At 33.7% G+C, this 20,199-nt stretch overlaps 1 protein-coding gene across 1 annotated transcript; it reads left to right on the forward strand.

The window, feature by feature from the left end:
• The first annotated feature begins 1,851 nt into the window (after nucleotides 1–1,851).
• Nucleotides 1,852–18,773, forward strand: LOC148612102 (DBH-like monooxygenase protein 1 homolog). Its single transcript, XM_088593231.1, has 11 exons — nucleotides 1,852–2,198; nucleotides 2,656–2,802; nucleotides 3,217–3,396; nucleotides 4,660–4,743; nucleotides 5,209–5,379; nucleotides 6,242–6,344; nucleotides 7,145–7,311; nucleotides 7,732–7,920; nucleotides 8,967–9,026; nucleotides 14,191–14,436; nucleotides 18,638–18,773. Exons 1-11 carry the CDS (start codon nucleotides 1,893–1,895, stop codon nucleotides 18,713–18,715), a joined length of 1,731 nt encoding a protein of 576 aa, XP_088449357.1. The 5' UTR covers nucleotides 1,852–1,892; the 3' UTR covers nucleotides 18,716–18,773.
• The last annotated feature ends 1,426 nt before the right edge of the window (nucleotides 18,774–20,199 follow it).

Raw genomic sequence — 20,199 nt, forward strand, 5'->3', positions numbered from 1 at the left:
TGCGAAATTGTTCAAAAAGGCAAATGGTGTTTAGTCGATTTCTTCATATACTTAAAAATGTATTCATTCTCCTCTATGGTTTTATCATTTCATTTTTTCCTTAGCTTATCAAATGGGTTATATATATATGTAAAACCGTGTCTAACAAAAATGTCACAGAGCGCATTTTTGACGTTTCCAAAGTAACGTTCTGTTTTGCGACGTAAAAACTCTTTTAACGTCAATTTTAAAAATAATAAAAAGTATTGAAAAGTATTGAAAAGTATTACGCTCTTTTCATTATTTATGCAGTTTCAACCGACTCTTTGAAACCGCCTAGATATGCGTATTCAGTTGTATGCATATCATGATTCTTTTATGAACACAATATATTATAATGTGCGTATATGATATGAATATATATGCTCATTTGCTTTTTTTTTTTTTTTTTTTTTACTTTGTATGCATTATTTTAGTTACTTTATGTCCTTTGTTGTTTTTGTCTGTTTTCCATGTCTAGTCTTTGTCCCTGGATTACATTCTTTTGATTACCGCTAGAACCTTCTATCAAATTGGTTCCCTTGATTCCAATCAGAAAACACATTACACCTGAACTAAATTAAAATATCGTTTTACCGAAGGAGAATGAATATAGTGAATATGTCAAAGAGACAACAACCCCACCGGGATAAAAAAAATGTCAGCTCAGTGCCACCCATGTATTTTCAATGAGCGACGAGGAAGCTCTCACAACTGCTGCCCCCAAAACGACATTATACTCAGGTACAGCGAAATAGTGACCGGTATATACTCCAAGAACATAAAAGTAAACTGAAAGTTAAACGAGACAAAGACAAACAGTGGCCAAAAATTCCTGAATTGGAACAGGCGCAAAAAATACGGCGGCGTTTTTAAAGTCTTGAAAAACCCCAAAAATCTGACCACTGTGGGAAAAAAATATTTGGCAATTAAACATACCTAAAAATCAGTTCAAAAAGGTCTGAGTCCCATATTAAAACAAAAATATAAAAAAAAAGATGATGCGCTACACAAATGCACCAACAAAGAACCACTAGCAGTTACTCGACATGCCAGCAGCTCCAAACCGGTTGAGAAAAATTTGGAATATTTTTATGAGTTTGTAATATCGAAAACCTTGATGTAGTTATTTCTCGGTATTCGTTAAAATCCTAAACATAGTTACAAATATGAGCTATTTTGTTTTTTTTTATTTCTCTACTATCTCAGTTGAAACTGTACCACAGTATGTACGTGATACTTTAAACGGAAATATTAATCAATGTTATTCATTTTTACCAAATCAATTATTAACTTGGCTAAAAATTATCCATAAAGTTACATAACAGTAACCCTGTTTCCTAAATCTTTGATTTCCAGCAATCTTATTATGGCGCCACAAAAACGAAATCCAAGAATACTCCTTACTTTTTGGTAAATCCAATCAAAGTTATGGGATTTAAATGACGTCACAGAGACTTAGGCGCGTGGAAGCAGGACAATTAGGTTCACGGTTGCTTGAATTTAAGGAAAATAATGATAATTCATTTCGTAAACCCGACCCCAGGAACTCAAATGTTTTGGAAAACAACACTTATACGTCTACAGGAATCTAGAATGCCGAAGCGATTATACATTCAATAGTTCTACTAATTCACCTGAAATATCTTACAAAATACACTATCCTTGTGCATTATCTTTTGAAATAGGACAACTTGAACTACATTAATAGTGCATGTAGCACGCCTACTATTGAACCCGGTGGATGAACCAAGTAATTATTCTGTTTCTACGTACTTACTGATACCAGTAGGTCATTTCGCAAACATCAATAAGTAAACATTTGGTTAAGATAAACTTCACCTTTATAAGTAAAATGACCATACCATATACTCATGACAACTATGGAGACTTCATGTTTCATTTGGCTACTTTTATTCTTGTCTATTTATAAATGCACAACAACTGCCGTTGTGACCCCGTCAAAACCGTCACCAACAGAACCGTTCAGTAATGTTTGGCAGTTGGACAACCATGACAACTACTGGTTGTTTTGGAAGACAAATGGCACTCATATAACATTCGAAACTCACGTGAAAACAAAAGGATATGTCGGATTTGGACTGTCGACTAACGGTAAAATGTTCCCATCTGACGTCGTCGTCGGTTGGGTTGACAATCAAGGATTGACTCATTTCAAGGTTGGTTTTCTTGTTTACGTTTGTTGTTCTCTTATGTAGCAAACCACCGGCAATAATTAGAAGATTTTATTCAGTTTCAGAGGGTTTAACATGGTAAAACATCTTCAGTACCATGCATTGCTTGCTATACAGCTACAACCACTCCCCAACTCGCGTATCAATATCCTCAGTAAAAAAAACCGACCGAGTCCAGCTTTGCGCCACCATCGTTTTTATGGGTTTCTGTTATGTCTTCCCGCCTTTATTCTGTAAGACTTTTCTTCTTTCATGCATAACCAATCTTTGACTTTGTTTTCAACCACTAGACCTGTACATGATGATTTTAAATAACCTGAAGCAGTTACAAATGTAAATATATATCAAAGTTACAAAATAAATGTAATTTTTCGACCCACAAATCACCACTGCATGATTCGTCGTTGGACAGCAAGATTCACAATACGTCAACTAACTTCAGGACTGTCATACTGATGGACATTTCACACCAATTATCGACGCTAGTCAAGATTGGTTCTTACTGCTGGGAAAGGAAGATGATTTTGGGACGGTTCTTAAGTTTGTAAGGAAATTAGACACATGCGATGACGAAGACCATACCATAACGGTAAGTAAACATTTTCATTGCTTAAGGTCTGAAAATTGAGACGAAGATAATGGGTTTAGAACGCATTTGTACTTCATTAATTTGAATTATTTATGCGAACATCTTAGCAATGTACAGATAAAATTGATTCGTATAGTGATTTTATAGTCCTGTTTATACCGCTTTTATCTTTATTTTTAATAGCATATATTTTCTGTTAGAACCATTTTCATTTCAGTTATCACCGCCTGAAAATATAGCTGAAATATTGCTGCTAGGGCGTTAAACCCCAACAATTAATCAATCATTTCAGTTGTTTCAGCGATAGATCACAAATTTCATAGGTATAAATTAAAAAAAAACGTGTCTGGTCCAAGTGTTACACCTTTTACGAAGAAAAAAAAAATATATATATATTCTCATTTTCTTCTTAAGGACAACACATTAAAAGTCATCTATTCCTACCACCCAAATGACCCCACATCCTTCGCCTCAATGTCTTATCATGGATCAGAAAGACGTGGAGCCAAGAGTCTTATGTTGCTGTCATCAGTAAAAGCAAACGAATATGTTCCTCCGCCTGAGGCTCATGAATTTCATATCAACCATCACAGCGTAAGTATATATATGTGTGTGTGTGTGTGTGTGTTAGAATAGAAAGGATTCTGTGTATCTTCAAGGTTGTGCAAAATTACCATTTTTCTTGTAAAAATAGGTAAGAACCTGCACAAAGAAAATAACTGTTACATATTGAAAAAAGTATATACGGATGAACTTAGAATCGGTGTAAAACGCAAGGCTCGCCGATTCGTGCCGAATGTCGTATATCGTTTTTATTTCTAGTCCATATACAGTTATATTTTCTTTATACAGCAATCCATATCATTTTTTAATCAAGCTACATATTTATACCTGATTTTTTACAGTACTTCCGTATTTGTGGCCCCGAAAGTAACGCAACGATAAACAGGTAGTTCGTGCCCACAGGCCCGCAAGATGATATAGTTCGAGGGTTGATACAGCATATGATACAGATTTTAACATGTCCTGTTCATTATATCATATATTTTAATCATACTTCAAGTATGGTCTGTGAAGTTATGCGATATAGGTCTAGGAGTGTGATTAGGGTATGCGATGTAGGGTAGACAATATAGGGTTGTAACAAATACTTATAATGCATATACAAAAAAGTTACATTTTAATCTAAATATATGATACATGCACATGTAAATATAACATATTCGTGTTTGTTATAAAGAATTTCTAAAAATGAAAAAGTACTACTGGCAGAAACGTGCACATGGAATGTAAAATGGATAAAACCGATATTTTTCAAAATTAAATTCAAAAAGGCATTTATTTATTTATTTATTTATTTATATTTATTATATAGATAGCAGTGTTTTATCGAATGTTTTCAGTGGAATACATTTGGATAATTCGCACTGAAAAAAAATCGGTAATTTCACTATCGAACTTTCTCCCGCCAAAACGTAACAACTTTGAAATGAATCCGCCGTTCACAAAATTTGAAATTGAAGTTAATAAATAGCAACGAATAATAGAGGAAATCTATATAATAAATAGGATAATGAATTGGTTATCGTGAATAACCAAAGTATGATCACTCATGCCAAGAACGCAGCAAGATTTAACTCGTGCGCGGAACAAGTTCCACACACTCGTTAAATCTAGGCGTTCTTTGGCACTCGTGATCATATTTTGGTTATTCACTCCTTCCAATTAATTATCCTATTATTATTTTTTTTCTTATTGAACTTTTGTTTTTCGAATATGATGAAATTACGCGAGTCTTTGGGATTACCAAGGCCTGTCCACAAGTTACTTACTCGATAGTTCTTGCCTTTATTTCAGTTCCACGTTCCGTCAACGGACACGACATATCAGTGTCGTGTATTTAAAGTTCCACACCTAGCACAGAAGTATCACATGATTAGGGTAATTTGTTTAAGATAATATACACCGAATGGCAGTTATGGAATCCGAATTAATTCACCGATGACAATAGCTGATACTAAAGAAAACACGATTTTTTCCGAATGTATCTCTTCCGTACATAGTTGATAACTAGAAAATACAGACGGCACCGAGAATGCCAGGTTATAAGTTTTTTACGTCTAAATAATTAAAAAAAAATCGAGGATACTTGCGGACAATAATCAAGAAGGAGCACAATGAAATAAAAAAAGGAACAATCCTTCAATTGTACTTCTTGCTATATGCTTGAAACAAAAACAATAACAAAAAAAAAGGAAAAAACACAGCCTGATAAATAACTAGTAACATATTTTATGCTGTGTTTCAATTAAAAGCCTCCCTCCACCGGTACCTTTCTCAAGAGCGGATTTGAGCTTATAATAACACGTCACTTTAGTCTATATTTTCGTATTTTCTTTTATGCAGTATGAACCCGTAATTACCCCTGGAAACGAGAACTACGTGCACCACATTCTGGTGTATAATTGTCCAACAGCCACTGACAGTGACGTAGGACACACATATCATTGCTACAATAATAAACCAGCCCATTTAAAATGTAATGACGTCATCATTGCATGGGCAGTAGGTGGCGTGGTGAGTTTGTGAGTCAATGTCAATTTTTTTATTGTTATTTTCTTGTCAGTGTAATTATCTACTGGAAAGTCTTTTTTTTTAATGTTAACTGCGGTTGTTTTTCATGCAATCGGAACTACTCAGACGCGTCCTAAAGAAAAATACAAATGCAGGAATTGCCTCTGTTCTTGAAAAAATAGTCATACGCGAATTAAAGCGGTTTTTTTTCACCAGATGGTGCTAAATAAAGAACAATTTTAACTCTTCCAAGATTTTGGCGCGAAACGAGGAGCTGAGAAAAATAGTAAAACATTCAACCAGTTAAACTGTAATTTTAAAATCGGATCGGTCAAATTTTAACAGATTCTTCTGCCTAGTGCTGAGTATTTTCTTTTATTAACGAGAAAAGATCTTATGATTCCCCGATAGTTTCTGTTTGCTATTATGTGGTAAATGCATTTGAAAAAGGGTGGGCATAATGAAATCAGAGTTATGTTTTATTAAATTTTCAAAGAATATTCTGTAAAAAAAAATCATACTAAAATGGCAAATTATTCAAACGATTATTTTCAAGTATTTCCAACAATGAGTTTTGCCGATATACGATAGTAGTCACAACCTTCTTAATCCGTTTGAACTTGCGAATACAAATTTATAGAAACACCAATAAAAATAATGCAATACTCGGTCTTTTGCAAAGGCGATTTGAACACTAAATGTCGATGTCTGTGAATTAAAAGGGCATTAACTTTACAATATATAATAACTGTTCCAATTTTCTGACATTTATCGAACCGAAGCTTTAATTTGTTAACGTCTGTTCTGTATCGCTCTATGGAATTCAATGCCACAAATCACAACCATGTGCTTAATGTCTTTCCAGGCCTTTGACTTTCCACCAAATGTTGGATTTTCATTCAATGCTCCCGGTGATCCTCGATATCTTGTGATGGAAACGCACTATAACAACCCCACTTTGAAATCTGGTAAAAATGTGTTATTGTATGAAGAATGAAAAAATATGCACGCAGTAAACGTATTCGTTCATATGTGCCGTACATAGAATAAACCACCCAAAAAACGCTAATTTATAAACGATGAACTTTGAATAGCTTAGAAGCTAATGTCAATCTGTCAGGTCCGGCTAAAGTAATACATATCCTGTGCATATGCGGGAAATCTGAACATCCTCGTGTCTAAACTGGTAAAATCGTGGAATTGGCTGTCAGTTGAACATGAACAGTGAAGGATCCAGAAATTCTGTTTTCCGGGTCTTCTATATTATAATAAATCTAAGTTTTTTGAGTGAAGGGCATTAGATCTGCCTTATGATGTAATGCGATCAGTACTGTAGTTCATTTTGTCGGGCTTCACTGGCCTAATTGTAACTTCGTCTCCTTGATCAGGTTCTGTCAACACTTCAATATACAGGACGTCAGCTGTGAAGTTTGTTGGTTAATTGTTTTAACTATTTAGGATACAAAATTTATTAGATATGAGATTGAACTTCCGATCTTGACTAATATGGGCGAATCACTTGGTACTCTAGTTACCGGGATTTTGATCTCTATAGCCCATAACAAAATCCACTGGGTGACCAGTTATGAGTCATCAATGTTCTGCATATGCGCAGATTTTTTAAATTTATTTCCTGTCAGACTGAATTAGATCAGATTATCGGTGAATTTTTCTAGATGTATCTTATTGTGAAAAAAATGATGTGCAACCCATTGCCAATTCCTTACACAGAATGGTACTTAAATGTTTCATCTTATTTGCGTTACAGGAATAATAGATAGTTCTGGGTTCAAGATAATTGCGACCCCAAAGATTCGTCAATATGACGCTGGGATGTTGGAAACCGGAGCAATCGTCAACAGAATGCAGTTTGTTCCTCCCCATGAACCAAATTTTCTATCCAGGCATTACTGCAGCGAGGGATGCTTACAGAAGGTGTTAACAAATTTACACGATAATTATCTTGCAAGTAATGGAACATGGCAAACCTGTATAATCGAAGACAAACAAAAAGAACATAATAACAAAAAAGCAATACCAGAAATATATAACAAAGACATTTTTTTTTAAATTAAATGAACCAAAACATAAATTTAAACGATTGTAGACATATGATCAAATAAATATTGGAGATCATTCGAACAGAAACTAGAATGGACTGTTGTTAGTTTTATTAGGCAGTGACTGAATGGAACAACTATTATTTTTAAATCAAATTGGATTAGTTCTGTGGGCATATGCCCTATATAAGCAAAGATTTTCAATTTAACCATATTTTAGCTGTTTACATGTATATATACATGTATCGAGTTTTTTTTTTAATGGAATTTACGTTAATATGTTCTTTTTATCTAGGCGTTGAAGACACAAGACAATACGATGAAGGTATTTGCCGTTCTTTTACATGCTCACCTTTTAGGGAAGAAGATAAGGGCCAGACATATAAGAGGGGACACGGAGCTAGAACCATTATCTGAAGACCTTACCTATGATTTTGATTTCCAAGATTTTAGGATTTTTTCTAAAGAGAGAGAGATACGATACGTGAGTATTAGAAGACAAAGTCAACAGACAATATGGTCCTTTCTTACCTTATATTATTTATAATTATAAGACAGTTGTATTATGTCGAAGATGTAGGCCAAGGGCCTTTATTGATATATGTCACTCATGCTTTCTATGTCATTGAAGACTTCGGGCGACTTGTATGTGGGTCGAATTGTCCCCATGAAGAAATCACTGCTAATGAATATTTGATGGCGCTTTTGATGATAAGCTAACACGCTAATTAGTATACTTTGTACTACAAGGGTACAACAAATAACACATGAAACAATCAGTTTTCATCAAATAGAAATAAAAGGAACTTTTATTACATAGCTCGGAAAAATGAAGAAAAAAATCCATTTTAAGGTTTACCATTATCTTTCAAATAATATGGCCTCTGTTTCACTACTAATTTCTCTAAGACTACAGACAAACTTGTGTATCTACAGAAAATGTTTAAGGCATAGCATCCCTTAGCTATTAAAAAGTTTCCTCAAGTTTAATATCTAAAATTATATCGAAAACTGACCTGACTTTTGTAGGGTTATTTTTTTCATTTGCAAAAATGAACTAACACCTGAGATTCACTTGATATGGTCCACTAATTTACACAGTTCATATCTGATTCACCTATTGTGTAAAGATGGCTGTTGTCCTTCTCACCAGCATGTCAATGTGAATAGAGTTTACATGGGGAACATCTCAGAAAAAAAACATCCAAACTTTTCATTTTTGCGCTCTCTGCAGAATTGATCAAATTAAAACAGCAAAAGTCAAGCTAATTTGTTATATAATTTTACATAAAATGATTGCAACTTTCTCATACATGTATCTAGGGGATGCTATGTCTTAAAATTCTAGATACACAGGTTTGTCTGCAGTCAAAGGGAAATTAATGGCGAATTTAGGGCTATATTTGTCAAAAGGTTTTATGATGCACCTTATAATAATGTCGAATGAATATCACTCGGTATGATAAGTGTAAAAATGTATCACTTGTCCCTTGTTTTTATTCTGTTTTCATGTTTATTCTGTTTTATCAGGGAGATCGAATGACAGTTGATTGTTATTACGACTCAAGCCAGAGGAGTAATCCTACGACTGTAAGTGTTAGTTGCTACCCAGTGGAACCCGTCTACATGTATATTGATCCATGAATAAGCCAGAAACATGTACGAAGACAATAACAGTGTATTGATTTGAAATAAAAACAAATATACAGATGAGGTGTAGAATCGGAGTAAACCGGTCGAGCTTCTTTCTGATTCGTGCAGAATTCGTATATAGTTTTTATTTCTAGTTATATTACTGCTATTGTCTTTATACTGCAATCCTATTCATTTTTTAATCAAGTTTAACTTCTATATACGACGTTCGAGCTTATAACATGTCTCCCCATTTGTACCCCCCAATAGCACTTGACACAACGCTAATTATCTTCCCTTTGAAAGATTTTCCCACCAATTATCCCTCCTGAAAGAGGCTTTTGAAAAGGTGTTTGCAATTTCCCATTTCAACGAGACGACCTTCTTGTATATCTTCTGTATATTATTATTCTTTTCTTTCCGCCCCCCCCCTACAACAATATGCCCGATTCTGATTCAATCGTATCACGCCACGATTTTGACCATCTTTTGCAATCTGAGATAAGACTTTGGGATTCACCCTGTGAGACGTGATCATTAATCGGTCCAGAGTTATATGCCCCGTTGCGGAAATACTAGTTTTGTAAACATTTCTTTAGATACACACAAACCGGAAGCAACATATTGTTCAGAAACAGAAGGCAGTACTGTTATATTGTTTAAAACATATTTTATTCAATAAGATCAATTGGATTGGATAGCAGGTTTAAAGCCTATATATATCCTCTTCATACAAGGCAACATACAATTAGTGAACATGTAATTAAGGAATACATATAAATATAAAGAAGGATAACTCTATTATAATTTTTTTTAAAGATGATATCAACGCAAATAAAAATATAACCTTTTGTATTCTTATAAAAGACATTTACTGCAATCTACATGTATTTTGAAAATAGAAAAAGTAAGGGAAAAAATCAAAGAAGTTATTATTGAGAACTCGGAATATCATATTAATCTCAGTTGAGAAATAAAAAATGATGTTGGCCAAATCTTACCAAAATATTACACTTCTTCACACAGAAAATATCGATTGTAATGAAATTTGACACGATATTAAAAAGTGGTAGTTATCCTCTATGGAGTCTCCACAGTGGGGACAGGATGGATCCTCAGCCAAGTGGTGAGGATGCAGATGTGATTTCAGGCTGCTAGTTTCACACCTTAGCTGACAAATCCATATATTCTCTTTTTCTGTTACCAATGTTGAAGGACTCAGGAGCTCCAGGATTTTCGAAGTTTAATCTCTTTTTGAAAATATTAACGGAGGGACTATTCTTCGTTGATGTTGGAAGCTGTTTCCAGAGACGATTAGTGAAAGGCATAAAACACTTTGAATACGCTATAATAGTATTGTAAACATACAAGAGCAAGTTATCATATTTAATCTGTTGCCTGAGATTATAATCCTGAATATTAACAATATAAGGTTGTAAAAGATTTGATATGTAATTTGGAGCAAGTGCCTTGATCATCTCATACGTCAAAATAAGTCGATCATTCTTACGTCGCTTGTATAGCGGTTCCCAACCAAGTTCTTCATACATCTTTGATTTTAAGGAATTTACCCGTACTCCAGTAATAATTCTTCCGGCTTCCGCTAGAACACTCTCAAGTAGGTTTGACTCATACAATGAACAATTATCCCATACTATATCCGCATATTCAAGTACTAGTCGAATAAATGAAAAATAAATATTAATAAATTCTTTCCTAGAGATCTGATACTTCAACATTCTAAGTAACTTTAGTCATTCAGGTGCCTTTTTGTAAATTCTATTAATGTGCACATTCTATTTTGCGTTGTTCTGGTAGTCCTAGATGTGTATGTACATCAACATCATTCACCTGGTTTTCATGGCGTCCAAAGCATGTGGGATGGTCTTCCACACTTCGTCGACAGAATAACAAAGGTTCAGTCTTGGATGGTTGAATTTATAGCCCAATTTTTAGACCAATTATAAATATGTGATAGATCTGTTGATATCTTGTCTGCAGCATCTCTATAATTTTGGTCATCAAAAATAACAAATAATGATGTATCGTCTGCAAAAAGATTTATCTGACAGTTTATACCCTCAATAATGTCATTGATATAAATAAGAAACAGAAAAGGAAGTAATACAGAACCTTGAGGGACCCTGCATTGATATCTCCCAAATCAGATCATCGCAAACCCCATTTTTCTGTAATTTAAATAAAATTCCCTTGTGCCAAATTCTGTCAAAAGCCTTAGATATATCACAAAATACAGATCGAACATCCTTCCCTGTATCTAAATTGACAAGTATTGTATTATAAATATTTAATAGCTGATATACAGTAGAGTCCTTAGGCATGAATCCAGACGGATGTTCTGTAATGATGTGATGTTAAAGAACAAAGTGCATATGCTTAATCAAGATCTTTTCCATCATCTTACAGAGAACGTATGTAAGAGAAATAGGACGAAAGTTGGAAGCATCTGATTTAGACCCCTTATTCTTATAAATGGGTATAACATTAGAACGCTTGATTCTTCAATTGATGTGGAATTCTTGGGCGCAAATGTTACAGGCAGTTCATTATCTCTCCTACATGCTGTTTTTATACCGTTTGAGTTTTTGATAAATACAAGCCCATCCCATGTGCGTGTATTTTCGATCAACTTTTTCTTGTTCAGTTGTTTGGCTTTATAAAATAAGCTAGCTCTTCCTATATGGAAAAGCCTGGTCGAAGATATCGCCTATTAGCATAGATCAGTTCTTTTAGCCTGTAATTTACAAACTTTGCTGCCATAAGCCTGGTATTGTTGGGCTTTTTCACGCTTAGACGATGGGATCTATCAATTTCTGAGGGTCAATTTCGATGTCTAATTCTTGTTGCAAGAAGTCGCCCACAAGGAAATCAGTATTTTATCTGTCTGACTTCGGTATACCTGATATTCGTAAACTATGGCGTCTGCCATATTATCTATTTTTAACTGGCTTTATTTCAAGCCCGTTAATTATCTTTATGTTTTTATGTAGTTGTTTCAGCTGGTTATCTATTTCAGATTTTAGCGTTGGGGCTAGGTGTTCAAATGGTCAAGATTGCAGGTATTTCTACCAGTGCTGACACAAATCGGTCTATGATATCATTAGTTAATGCGCCTAGGACATCATCTATGAGAACTTCTGCATCGTCATTGTTCTCAGATGTTTCGCTAGAAAGTAATCGTTTGCGTTGTATGTTTGACAACTTTGTAAACACACCACCTGAACTGGCTGTTTTGGTGCTTTGGATGGATTACTCAAGTTTTTTTTTTGCTTGTGTCTATTTATTTTGCCCATATTACTGCCTGCCATAATATCATTGCTTTGAAGTTCAGTTTGTCATGTAAATGGCAGAGTCAAAATGTAAACAAAGAAATAGTAGTACTCACTCGATACTGAATGTTTATTCCAATAGACATTACTGTTTGTGTTCTTCTGTAGTTTGTGTGCACACAAATTTATTTATAGTTTTTTTCTACTCCACATCGTCTTTCTACATGCTATAATATTATTTAGATGGGATTTCAACAACACTTTCTCCGGATAGAAATTTTTTAGTCCACCATGTTGTCTCGTTTCAATCTGAGGGCAGTACTATTTGACAAGGTTTCGGAAAGATTTTAGGTTTCCCTGGTTACGCAATTTCGCAACCTGAAATGAAATTACTCAGTTAGTCACTTAACTTGAAAACCGTCAGTCGTACAATAATAAAGGAAAGTCACGTTGTTCCAACATTGTTGTGCCAACTGACACAATAGAGGCAAATTACTCACACATGTACACAACGTTCATACACTTCGGTAATGAAAGTTATGATTTTAAAGTTTACCATTAGAGCTTTATTTTGAACACTTTTGATCAATACACACCGAAGTAATCCATTTACAATTCATGATTCCAGGTTCAGGGTGTTTTTTTCTAATATAACATAATCTTTAGAATTAAACAAACTTGAAAGTATTTGGATTTTTCTAGCAAAATTCCAGTAGATTTTTTTTCTTTCAGCTTTTAATGAGCTGCAAGACAGTATATAATGATACTTGTCACCGATGTCAGGCGAGCCACAAAGATGGCAAAGTCGGTCATTTCTAGCCACATCGTGCCATCTTCTCGTCTCGACTGGAAATCGGTGACTCCCACATCTAAATTGACATAATATATGCATTAAATTATTAGGCAATGCAGCAATATAATGTTTAAATTTGACTTCACTTTTAAATACTAGTATTCTATAGCATAGACATTTTGGTGAAACATACAGCTGTGACAAACAGAATTGCTTAAACTGGTCTTTAAGTATTTGTTCAATATTTTTGATACCCATGTATTAACAATAATATATATAACAAGTGTGATATTTTACTATCTTTGTCATTCAAAAGTCTACCCCACAATTTTTTCATACACACTTTTGCGCTTAAAGCAATTTGATATTTTCCAAGCTCTGCATAGACAATAAAATCAGGTGCATGTCGATTGTTTTAAATGCAACAACAATCTACAAAATTTAAGTTTAATACGTTCTAAAATGTCATTGTTTTTGAATTTCAGATCCGCATAGTAAAATAGGCAACACGGCTTTTTCAAAAAGGTCTAATTGACATTCAATAGATAGATATTTTGTCTACTTTTTTTTCCAAATTGAATACATAGCTTTTGTACTCTGGTCATATAAATATTTTCGTGTTCTCAGAAAGGAACCACTTCTGGAAAAAATATACCAAGATATTTATAATCTTTAACTATTTCCATTTCATGTTTTTTTAATAAAAAAAAAATCAAGTTTAGTGGAGTTCTTCCACAAAAAAAATATTAGAACGTTTGTCTTCTCTGTATTTATTTTCAATTGCCAATGTTCACAGTAAAAGAGATCAAGTAATTTCAAATAAAGAAAGCATCCGTGAGTGATATTACATTGTTAGATCGGTGGGGTTTTGACATGCATGGTTATGGTTTTTTCCATTCTGCCTGATTCTTACAAATATTTACACTTAAAAGTGATATAACATTGATTGTGTTGCTGTACTGAATAAAGAGTACGTCTAACATCAATTTAGAAAATACTTATTTTCTACTAGGCTCCTGAACAATTTTTTTTTTCATAGGGAGGACTATCGACGTCGGAAGAAATGTGCTTGGCATTTCTCTACTACTACCCTAAACACAATATTTCAAGTTGTCTCAGTGAACCTCTGTATTCCCAAATGGGCTCGAATCCCAACCATAATATTCACACCCTGAGCACTTGGAACTGGAATGACAAAACCGTGCGAGATAACTTCCAAGGAATGCTTACAAACACAACTTTCTATCACCGTTGTCATGGAGACAATAATCCAGCTGGCCACAACGTAAGTTTTTATCTATTTAAAAAAATGGTTGTATTGGTTCTTGAAAAAAAATGGAAGTAGAACAGATTTTTTGTATCTCCACGACTGTTATGTATACCTGTTATGTCCAAGACTGTCATGTGTTTTAAGTTATAAAATTAAGGTACTACCAATGGTAAAGTGATTCATGATGTAGGAAAAAAAAACTCCAAACAAACAATGCTTTTTCAGTCTTCATATGCTTTATGTGTACGTAAAAATATCCCTTTCTGTATTCAGATCTGTATATTTTTTTGGAAAATTATTCATTCATCTCCCACTATAATCAACCAAATCTTTCCAAAATCAATAACGATAACTTTTGCAGAGTGCCAATTTATTATATATATATATTTTTTTTTCAAAAACGCAACAACCAAATGAAAAACAATGGCTGATTATGTAATCAGTAACTGTTTCTGAACAAAAAAATCGGTGGGTTTTTGATGTGCATGAATCGCCTTCTGTCTGATTAAGACTGCAACTTAAGTACCATTCTGTGTAAGAATCAGGCAACAGGTGGCAAATCATTTTCCCCAATTTAGGCAAAGACCATTTTTATATTGAGGGGGGTCCTGGGATATTAATTATTAAGAAAAATAAAAAAATATATATTTTTGCTGTGGCAAGAAAAAAATAAATTAAGTTCCTTAATGGTGAAAAAAAGTAATGTTGTATTCTGTTTTTCATAAAAAAAAGTTTAGGTACAAAAAATAAAATTGAAAAAAAGAAAGGAAAGGAGAGGAATCTCATGTACTTATAGTGAATGCACCATAAACTATCATTCAACATGTTAAATTATGTAACAGATGTCTTTAATATTAACATTGTACGCTTTATAGTCGAAAAATTCATAATGTTATAATGAGCAACTAAATGGATATCAATATCCAGAGACATTTTGTATTGTATTAATCCAGTATATTGAACAAACTATTAGAAAGATGCAAAAAAATACACGAACTACCACTATACATTATAACCAATTTAGATTTTATCTCCACAATAGAGAAAAGATAAGAATACCATGCCGTCCGATTATTTCCCGTTGTGGAAATTGCGTAGACTTCTTGACTATTTTTTGCTACCTATAGTTAAAGACCAAGGAACTTATATACGAGACAGCTAGGAACTTTTACAGTTTCTAAATGACAAGAAATTTCCTATGTACTTATGACATGACAAGCATGTATACAAGCATGTTCAGTAATGAACCAATTAAGGCAGCAGAAAACGTTCACTTTGAAATGAAAAAAGAAGTCTATGCTATACTTTTTAAGCAATGAAAACTTACTTCTAATATTATAATTTGTTTATTAGAATTAGTTCTTAATGTAATGTGCAAAGAGGACAGTTCCCCGGAAAAAAACCTACAACACCTCGAATGATTGATTGATTGTTGGGGTTAAACGGCCGAGCTGCAATATTTCACCTATTCTGTTGACACTCGGACCTGCACGTGGCCCTACAGCACCTTGCATGAGGTGTTTGAAAACATCTGGGAAACAGTGGAAATCTCTGACGTGTGGAGTTTAAGCTTCACTTAGAAATGCACTTTTAAAGGTACTAAGACACTGTGGAACCCCTGTCAAATTGAAAAGATTATCCAAGGACTTCACAAAAACACCATATGCCAAGTCATCCACAATTCAACACTCTCACAATCATTCAATGAACATACAAGAAATATGCCAAGGTTGTCTCCTGTCACCCCTTATTTTCTATATAAGTGCAAGAATTTTAATTATACATAATATACAGTCATGAATTTACTCATAGATTGCTTCTTGTCTTATTGATATATTTTGGGGTGCTAAAGGGCTAAAGACTCTAGATTGGCTATGCATGATTGATTGAGACGTGCGCTTCTTCCCTACACAAGCCCCAGACTTTCTCGTGCTATTGCAGTGGAAACTTTTGGCTTGCACGAGTCTCAGACTTTCTCGTGCTATCGCAGGGGAAACGTTTGGCCTGCACGAGTCTCAGACTTTCTCGTGCTATCGCAGGGGAAACTTTCAGGTCTGCACGAGTCCTAGACTTTCTCGTGCTCTGTATGGTTTAGAAAAAAGAAGCAACTCCTCATCAATACCTGGCTACAGACAAAGCCATGTCTTGTTTAGGCCAAATAAATTTCATCCAACCCTCACCAAGAACATGGGGTGGTTGGGAGGATTTTATTTTTTATTTTTGACTCCTTACCAGGTATTTGCTTGCCTAATTTTGTCTTTTTGGTATATAGACACGTTCTAATTCCATAGCCACATCAGTTTCAGAGAACAAACATTATTGTGGTCACCAAAAATTGAATGATTTGTGTATTATAGTGCCCAAATACAAGAAACTGAAGTAAAAAAAATCCTGATTTTGAAAATCCCGTCCCATTTAAAAAAAAATTGTCATTTTTTTAGAGCGGTAGTGAATGTAAACCTATTAATTAATTTTATTTGGTCTTAACAAGAACAAAATATCTGATTATCTGAGTCTTAACTTTCATATGCCCAGCCTTGATATTTACAAAACGTTCATAATATTTTCCATTAATTGTTGATCGTAAATTTGACTAGCAAAATAAAAAAACGAATCCTGTCATATTCCTGAAAAGAAAAATTATAATTCAGTTGGTATTGAAAAAAAAATGAATTTAAGAAGAGCAGAAAAAAATTATTTAACAACATTGAAAATCCCAGGCCTCCCTCAGTATAAAAATGGTCGGTGCCTTAGTCATTTTTGCCCAAATATACTCAGTACATCTAGAAACAACCAAAAAGCTATTCAAATTTATCCTGAAGCATCTGTGACGTAGATAATTTTTGACCTCTTACATGAGGGAAGAGTGCGAGAAATTTTTCCGTAGTGCTTTTCAACTAAAGTTTACTTATCAATATCTTAAAAAAGCAAATTTACAAACCTTTGATGGTTATCACTGGTGGTTATTAGGTATGATTAATTGGTTAATACAATCTCTGCTTTTTTTTCCTTCATGTGTCACACCTCGTATACATTTTGCCAGATTCTAAGACGGAGAAGTACTTAAATGTCTTTTCAATGAAGTTGATTAATCGAACTTAGTTACATTGTCTATCACAATAAATATACATGTATCATACTTTTTTAAGCTTCGCAACATGTGTCTTAATGAATTATCAACATATTTTGATGCAAAAAAATTGATGAACAAATCTCGAATTCTGAAAATATACAGTTTCATTTAAAGCATAGGTATATTACAATGGATGGTCAGAAATTTTAATAAATAACAATATTTTAACAAAGCTGGAAATGGAATACAAAGTATGAAATAACGTCAAAATATAAATTTAGTCAGTAATGATAATTACCGATTTTTTAAAATGCTACACACAACTTTTGAAGAATATCCACATAAAGTACCGCAGTATCAATTATAGTTAATATGGACCTTTTTATAAAGTCCGTAAAATGTCAAACCAAACTGTAATGTAGACAGTCAGTTCAGGCTTTCAAGGAGGCCCTTATTTTCCTGATTTTCCTTATTTTTGAAAAGCAGCCCTTATTTTCCTAATAAAAGCAGAAAAATCCTTAAAAATCCCAAGTTTTGTTGAGAAATTCCTTATTTTTCGAATTTTGAAATGTTTAAATAATAATTTCCCTTTATATCATTTGTATTAATAGGATCTAGCTTAGTATACCTTCAGAAAATGAGTATAATGATCAAATAAACACCTCAGAAGACACTTTGGTGGTCATTAGCAGTTGCTGAATACAACTGTTGATGACAACTGACATGATCTTCTGGGTTGGTAAATAGCTTTAATTTGCTGTCTTTAGCCAGTGGTAAGTAACTTATTTTTCTTTTAGTATTTTAATTGAAAAAAGAAAGAATGTCATCCCTTATTTTTGTGTTCAAAGGCCTAAAAAAGCCTAAATTTAGCCCTTATTTTTTTTTAAGAATTTAGCCCTAAAAGTAGCCCTTATTTTTTTACAAAAGGTCACTTGAAAGCATGTCAGTTGTGAAAAGCTCTCGTATTATGTCGTTCAGTTTTTTTTTTGTTTTTTTTTGTTTTTGTTTTTTTGTTTTTTGTTGTTTTACAATTTTCACATTTATCATAGAAAAAGAACTAAAAAAACATAAATTCTGACATATACTTTGAACGAAAGGCTGAAAATAAACTAATTCTTATTAACATGTGTCTTCGCTTTTCAGTGGCGTAGAGATATGTCTTATGAACACGAACCTTCGAAGAAGTACATTCCAACACCCCGACAGTGCCCGTCTCACTAGAAAAGGTGAAAGTAGCTAAAAAAAGGAGGAAGGAAAATTAATAAAGTTTTACATTTGATTTTTTGATCTTACATCTTTTTTCGCGTATTCCTCATTTGTAGGTTTTTACTAACGACGTTTTATTAGTTCGATTAGTTCAATTTTTAAACTTGATGTGGTGCCCTTGTCAAGCCCAGAACTCACTTATTTTTTGGCAATCTACCTATCAATTATTCCAATCAAACTGAATGGAACAATTGATAGGTTTAATTATAATTAGATTGACTTTTTGTCTTCTCATCGATATCGATCTAAGAGCATGGGATAGAAACCTAACTATCATTTTTTTTGCGTGGTGGATGCGCATTTACCACAGTGAATTAGAAACGTTAAACTAGATTTTTATTTGGAAGTTGATTTTGTGTTAATTCTAAAACATCTATTCTGCAGTCGGCAGTGAGCATCAAGTTTTGTTAAAGAATACTTCTATACGTATCTGCGTTGTGCAATTGAAAAAAATAAATTAAGGCGGGACATATAGAATCTACAACGATAAAGAGTTGATTATGGAATTTCTCACATCGAGTGAAATAAATTTTATAGTTTTGATCGCGAGGCTTGCTGAGCTATTCAGACTATAAAATTCATTTCACGAGATGTGAGAAATTCATAATCAACAAGCTTTGAATGTAGATTATGTTTCTCTAATGCCCTAAAAAGTCAAAATACCCAAAAATGAAAAGCGCGCGAAACGTTATGATTCCGATTCGTAGGAAACATGTTGACGTCACAGTACGCAAACATTCCAAACAAAAGAAACCAGACGATATCAAAGGTTTTTTTTTTTCACTTCAAATATTCCCGAGTCCCTTCATAATTCTTATTTAAGGTAAAAAAAAAACACCAAAATTATCTCATTTAACTGAGATGCAACTACAATGGCAATCGAGGAGATTCAAGATGGGGTCCAAGACAATCAGTTTCTAAGCCAATCGAACTCTGAGAACAAAAAAGTCACTAGTGGTGAGAAAATTTTTTCCACACCGGTCAAGCGGTATGAAAATTGAAGCGAAATTATAGAATGTTATTTCTCACTAAAGAGGCTAGAAAAATCCTATTTTTATCGGAGTGAAATTTCCTCATCTTGCCCACAGGTTGACACAGAACACGTGCGCTCTCCCGTGAAAAATGGCACAATTGAATAAAGAGTTAATGAACGATCATATGTTACCAATATCGAATTCTTTTAAAATAATAGTTCTAAAATGAAGTCCTTAACAGGCTTTGAGACTGTTACGGCCGAAATCGGAATTTTCCCATTCCAGAATGGGACGCGTCCTGAATTGGAATAACGCGAGATTCCACGTTATTCCGATTCCGGAATGGGACGATCTCGTTTATTGGATAAATAACGGTATTTCAAGTTTCTTGGCGGTATTTATTTGAATATGATAGACGCAGCAAAATAGACGCCGAAGTAGAGTTTAAAGAAATTTTGCAGTGAA

The sequence above is a fragment of the Perna viridis genome, chromosome 7 (genome assembly GCF_037379345.1).
Source record: "Perna viridis isolate PV_CMFRI_1.1 ecotype Kerala chromosome 7, ASM3737934v1, whole genome shotgun sequence".
NCBI classification, from domain to species: domain Eukaryota; kingdom Metazoa; phylum Mollusca; class Bivalvia; order Mytilida; family Mytilidae; genus Perna; species Perna viridis.

What these genes read in the sequence shown, in the direction of transcription:
- LOC148612102 (XM_088593231.1), top strand. Translation starts at nt 1,893, where the DNA reads ATGACAACTATGGAGACTTCATGTTTCATTTGGCTACTTTTATTCTTG. An exon ending in CAACCCCACTTTGAAATCTG is followed by an intron (nt 6,345 to 7,144) that starts GTAAAAATGTGT and finishes TTTGCGTTACAG; the next exon opens with GAATAATAGATAGTTCTGGG. An exon ending in AAGAGAGAGAGATACGATAC is followed by an intron (nt 7,921 to 8,966) that starts GTGAGTATTAGA and finishes CTGTTTTATCAG; the next exon opens with GGAGATCGAATGACAGTTGA.